Here is a 6,000-nt window from a genome sequence, read left to right as displayed (position 1 = left end):
CCTCCGGGCAGAGCAGATGAACGGTTCTCACCATTCCCCTACTGACCTTGGGCCCTGGAACCTCACACATGCGCACACGCGCGCTCAGCGACCACAGGCTCGTCCCGGCGGTGCCGGCTGCGCGCGCAGCCCCTAGACAGCCCAACCGCCACTTAACGGCCGCCCCCGCCCCGCTGCGCGCGCAAGTTCCCAGAAAGAGGCGGGGCCAGGAGTGCGCACCGCTGCCCATCTTGGGGGCGGGGCATTCCGGGGGCGGGGGAGGCGCGTGCGCAGAGGGCGCGAACAAGAAGGCGGGAAAAGACGGAATGGAGCGGCAGGGAGTACGCTGCGCTTGTTTCCTTCGCGCGGGCGGCGGGCGGCGGGCGGACGGGCAGGGAATGGCAGCGATCTTGGGCTTCCCCGACGAACCAGAGCCCTGCCGTTTGTCTCCTGCCATCGCGGCCCCTCCTCGCCCGACTGGGCTCCGATTTCCTGACTGACCTACCGGGCCCTGACTAACCGACTGATTGTGCGACTGACGCACTGACAGCCCAGGCAGGACCGACTTCCACGCATGGCGAGTGGCAGGAGTAGGGTAGAGAGAGACTCAGACATCCACGCGCCTCACCCGTTTTACTTCTTTTCTCCTACCTCTTTCCCTCCTTGAAGGCCTTGAGCCGACTCGCACACCAGTTAGCCCAGGCCCCCCAGCACTCCATCCGGAGCACCTGTCCTCACCCCGGCCCCTTCAGGTCTCCCCACCTCAGTCCTCCTGTGCTCCAGGCACAGGATCCCCGCGGTCCTCGTGGTGCCCGTCCCAGCACCCCCCGTCTCTTCTGCGGGTCCCCAACATGCCGCATCGGCAGACAGAGGTGCCCAGGGTTGACGGGGCGGGAGCAGGGGGATCTGACTACTTCTCGCCCTCCTTCGACCTCTCAAGCGCTGGCCGTGCTCACAGGTGGACATGCCCCAGATAGAGTGCAAGGACCAGGAGCCACAGCTGTTGGGAGAGAGCCAGGAGCAGCAGCAAGGCGAGGAGAGCCGCGAAGAGGAGGCTGGTCGAGGGCCAGCTAGGTGAGGAAGAACCCGGCCCATCGAGTCCAAACAGACCCCTGAGTCCCTCTCATTCACCCTTTTCTTCTGCAAGACCCTACCAGTGTCTGCTCTTGTCGCATTTGTTGCACATACTCGTCCAGCATCTCCCATGTGCGTGGGATGGAAGTGCTGGGGACACAGCAGTGAGGTGACGTTCTAGGAGAACGTCTATAAACTTGGGAATATGCAGTAGTCAGGGGATGCTAAGTGCTCTGAGGAAAAAAATGGAGGGAGTGACAGGTGACCCGTTTATTTATTTATTTATTTTTAAGTTGATAAAATACATTTTGTTTATTCTGATGCAAAGCCAGTCTAAATCAGCTAAGTCTAAATTATAAAATAAGCTTTTAACAACTAGGAAACAACTTTTATATATATGCATTAGCCAGTCTAAATTAATCCAGCCAAGTATTGCTTTGAAGAGGCCCTTAGATACCTGGAATTAATTTGAAAATGAAGAAGAAATTGCTTAAGAACATCATATAGCAGTTCCTGTTCAAAAAAGCTGTGTATTGGGGTGGCCAAAAAGTTTGTTCGAGTGTTCCATAAAATGGTCAGAAAAAACCCGAACGAACTTTTGGGCCAACCCAGTATGATGCCTGTGAACTCCCCTCCTCCCAAGAGTCTACAGCTACATATGGAAAAATTTCCTCTTATAAAAACCTAAAGGCTGGGCTTCCCTGGTGGCGCAGTGGTTGAGAGTTTGCCTGCCGATGCAGGGGACACGGGTTCGTGCCCCGGTCCGGGAAGATCCCACATGACGCAGAGCGGCTGGGCCTGTGAGCCATGGCCGCTGAGCCTGCGCGTCCGGAGCCTGTGCTCCGCAACGGGAGAGGCCACAGCAGTGAGAGGCCCGCGTACCGCAAACAAAACAAAACAAAACAAAACAAAAAAACCCTAAAGGCTGGCTGAGTAATAACTACACATTAGGCAAATGAGAAGAAAATCACATCAAAGTGGGTAGGAAAGGCTAGGAAACAATCTCACCATATACCCTACCCCAGTGCGGTGTCCCACAAGCAGGAAGGAACTCAGACCCTGGAGCTTCTCCCTGAGGACTGAAGGGTTCAAACCCGCTCCTCAGGCATTTCGACTTTTTTTAAAGAGGTGAATTGTTGCACCTGAGACCATATGGCCTGCAAAGCAGAAGACTCCCTATCTGGCCCTTTATAGAAGTTTGTAGTCCTCCGGACTAAAAGGCTCCCTCTAGCTGCTGTGTAGAGAATAGATTATTGAGGGCGGGATTGGAAGCGGGGAGGCCAGTGATTAGGCAATTGGAATAATTTATGTGCAAGATGACCCTAACTTGACCCAGGGTGGATCCATGTAGGTGAAGAGAAGTGGTCAGATTCTGGATAGATTTAAGAAGATAGAACTAACATAAACTGCTAGGGGCTTCGATGTTGGAGTGAGAGAAAGAGTAGTGTCATGGATGACTTTAGAAAGACATTGTTGTCTTGCTCATTTATTCACCAAGCATTTATCAAGGGTCTTCTTTACCCAAACACTGTTTTAGATGCTGGGGATACAACAGTGAACAAATCAGAATTCCTGCTCTCTTGGAGTTGACTTTCTTTCACTTAGTAACACACACTTAGTAATTTACACAATGTACCCCAGTTTATTTATCTACTCGCCTATTGAAGGACATCTTGGTTGCTTCCAAGTTTTAGAATTATGAATAAAGTTGCTATAAACATATGCAGGTTTTGTGTGGATGTAAATTTTCAGCTCCTTTGGGTAAATACCAAGGAGCACAATTGTTAGATCATATGGTAAGAGTATTTTTAGTTTCGTAAGAAACTACCAAAATGTCTTCCGAAGTGGCTGAACCATTTTACATCCCTGTCTTCAATGAACGAGAGCTCCTGTTTCTCCACATCCTCACCAGCATTTTGTGTTGTCAGTGTCTTGGATTTTCCCCATTCTAACAGGCAGTAGTGGTATCGTTGTGTTGATTTGCAGCTTCTTTACGAAGTATGAAGTTGAACATCTTTTCATATACTTGTTTGACATCTGTATATCTTTTTTGGTGAGGTATCTGTTCAGATCTTTTGCTTATTTTTAAATTGGATTTTTTGTTCTCCTATTGCTGAGTTTCAAGAGTTTTTTATATATTTTGGGTGTCAGTCCTTTATCTGATTTGTGTTTTGTAAAGATTTGCCCCCAATCTGCGACCTGTCTTTTCATTCTCTTAATGGTGTCTTTTGCAGAGTAGAAGTTTTAAATTTTAATAAAGTCCAACTAACCAATTTTTTCTTTTGATATTGTATCTAAGAAGTCACCACCAAACCCAAAGCCATCTAGATTTTCTCCTATGATATCTTCTAGGAGTTTTATAGTTTTGTGTTTTAATTTAGGGATATCTATTTTGAGAAAAATTTTGTGAAATGTACAAGGTCTGTGTCCAACTTCACTTTTTTTGTATGTGGATGTCCAGTTGTTCCAACACCATTTGTTGAAAAGACTCTCCTTTCTCCATTGAATTTTCTTTGTTCCTTTGTCAAAGATAAGTTGACTATATATGTGTGGGTCTATTTCTGGGCTCTCTATTCTGTTCCATTGACCTATTTTCTATTCTTTCACCGGTACCACACTATCTGGATCGCTGCAGCTTTATAGTAAGTCTTGAAATCAAGTAGCGTCAGTCTTCCAACTTCATTCTTCTTTAATATTGTCTTGGCTATCCTGGGTCTATTGCCAAGCTGCCTTTCTAAAAGGTAGATAATTTTTTTTTAAATGTGATTTCACTTGGTGGCAAGTGCTGTGAAGAAACAAAACAGAGAAGGAGCAACTAGAGTGACAGGGAGTTTAGAGTAGCTGGAGATCGCTAAGGAGGTCACATGAGGAGGAGCCAGCCAGGAGGTGCCCAGGACTCCAAACATTCCAGGCAGAGGGAGCTGCAAGTAGCAAGTCCCTGAGGCAGGAGCAGGCCTGGTGTGTTCACAAAACAGTGGGAAGGCCAGCATGTCAGTCATTGTGATTGGCAGCACTGACACCCAGGGTACACTGACAGACATGCTCATACACTCCCAGTGCTTCCATCTGACAGGAAAGGCATATGCTGAACAAGTACTGACATGGAGGAGCTCAAGTAGCTAGGAAAATGTTTCCCTTGTGGGCAGGGGAGTGAGTGCCAGAGGGGGACTCAGCACAGGCTAGGTTGCAGGGCATTTTGTCGGCTGTGGACTTGATCCTAAGGATTTTTTTTTTTTGTAACAGCTTTATTGAGATATAATTCATATACCATACATTTCACTTACTTAAAATGTACAATTCAGTTGTTTTTAGTACATTCACAGAGCTCTGCAACCATTACCACAGTCAACTTTTTAACATTTTCATTGCCCTGAAATAATCCTTTGACCCCTAGCCGTCACCTCCCAGTCCCTGCGTCCTTCCCAGTCCCTGGCAACCACAACTCTACTTTCTGTCTCTACAGATTTGCCTCTGCTGGATATTTCATATAAGTAGAATCATACAATTATGTGGTCCTTTGTGACTGGCGTCTTTCACTGAGCATAATGTGTTCAGGGTTCATGCATGTTGTTGTAACATGTATCAGAACTTCATTCCTCTGTGTGGCTGAATAATATTCTATATTATGGATGTACCACGTTTTATTTGTCCATCCGTCAGCTGATGGAAATTTGGGTTGTTTCTGCTCTTTGGCTCTTGTGAGTAATGCTGCTATGAACACCCATGTACACGTTTTCATTTCTCTTGGGTAGATACCTAGGTGGGGAATGGCTGGGTCATAGAAGTAACATGCTCAGGTTCCTGTTATAAAAAGACACCGGCTGCTCTGTGAAGAATAGGTGGGAGGGGGCATGAGTGGACCTGGGAGATAGGTGGGAGGCTTCTGCAGGGGTGGCATCTAGCAGGGCAGATGGAGAGAAGATGAGGGGGGTCATTTAGTGAGGCATGAGGAAGGTGATGAGCTGAGGATGTCTCCCAGCTGCAGTGTGCTGGAGCCAGCTCCTGCCCGCAAGAGCCGGTTCTACACATCACTTCCCAACCTGGCATTTAGGAACTTCATGTTAGTAGCTTGAAATTGGCTATAGTGGGAGTCTCTGCACCATGGAAATTGGCAAACACTACAAATCAAGGCTTCCCCTGCCACTCCTGCTCCCCGCTTTCTGGCTTGGGGCAGTCTCCAGCTGGCAGAAGCACAAGTTGTATTTTGCCCTTGTTGAGTCTGAGGTGACCAGAGAAATACACATGAATGCGTCCAAGATGGGGGTTGGACTTTCTGATGCAGAATTCGGGGGGGGGCAGGGGCTGGAGATGGTGCTGCTTCAGTGAAGGAGCTCACCTGGGGATAGAATGAGGCTCAGGACGGGGCGCCTGAGGACTGCACCACGCACGAAGCCAGCTTCCTCTTGCCTCCCAGATTCCTCAGTTGTAAACAACACCGCAGGGCGGAATGGTTTCCAGGTGAGTGCAGTCAATTGGAGACCAGAAAAAAAAAGAATAACTGAAGTAGTTTGATAACACCTTCCTGCAAATAGTGTGTTTAGACTGGGATCTAAGTGGTGAGGAGACACAGACAATTGCGAATCATTGAGAGACTTCGAGGAGTTCCAAAAGAGCTTTGGGCTGAGAAGCAGATGGATTAGGACCAGTGCAAGGACCAGTTAATAGATCCAGCAGCAGACTCTCAGTGACATGATTAAAATGTGAGCACGTTTCAGGCGAGAAGAGCAGAGGGTGAAAGGAATGGGCTCCGCAGCTTCGATTCAAACCTTCCCCCTTCCTGGCTGTACTTCAGCAAAACATCGTTTTGCCCAAGCGCCAAAGATTCTGTTGTGTTCCTCCTTGAATGTTTGACTAGCTTTCCTCCCCTCCTGGGACTGCCGCCTGCGGTGGTCATAAGTGGCTGGCGGATTGTTTACTTGTATATCTGTTAGAGGCCATGGAGGGAGG

At 48.3% G+C, this 6,000-nt stretch overlaps 1 protein-coding gene across 1 annotated transcript in view; it reads left to right on the top strand.

Moving 5' to 3' along the window:
- The first annotated feature begins 289 nt into the window (after positions 1–289).
- The window catches only part of SYCE2 (synaptonemal complex central element protein 2), a 14,299-nt gene continuing 8,588 nt past the window's right edge, over positions 290–6,000 (top strand). Inside the window, exons 1-2 of the mRNA XM_024767356.1 lie at positions 290–320; positions 938–1,053. Of these exons, the coding sequence (XP_024623124.1) occupies positions 306–320; positions 938–1,053 (131 nt within the window). The 5' untranslated portion in view covers positions 290–305. The remainder of the gene's footprint in view (positions 321–937; positions 1,054–6,000) is intronic.

This window comes from Neophocaena asiaeorientalis, unplaced genomic scaffold (genome assembly GCF_003031525.2).
Source record: "Neophocaena asiaeorientalis asiaeorientalis breed wild unplaced genomic scaffold, Neophocaena_asiaeorientalis_V1.1 scaffold87, whole genome shotgun sequence".
Classification (NCBI taxonomy): domain Eukaryota; kingdom Metazoa; phylum Chordata; class Mammalia; order Artiodactyla; family Phocoenidae; genus Neophocaena; species Neophocaena asiaeorientalis.
Note: the sequence above shows the minus strand (reverse complement) of the source record. Positions and strands in the feature narration are given on the sequence as shown.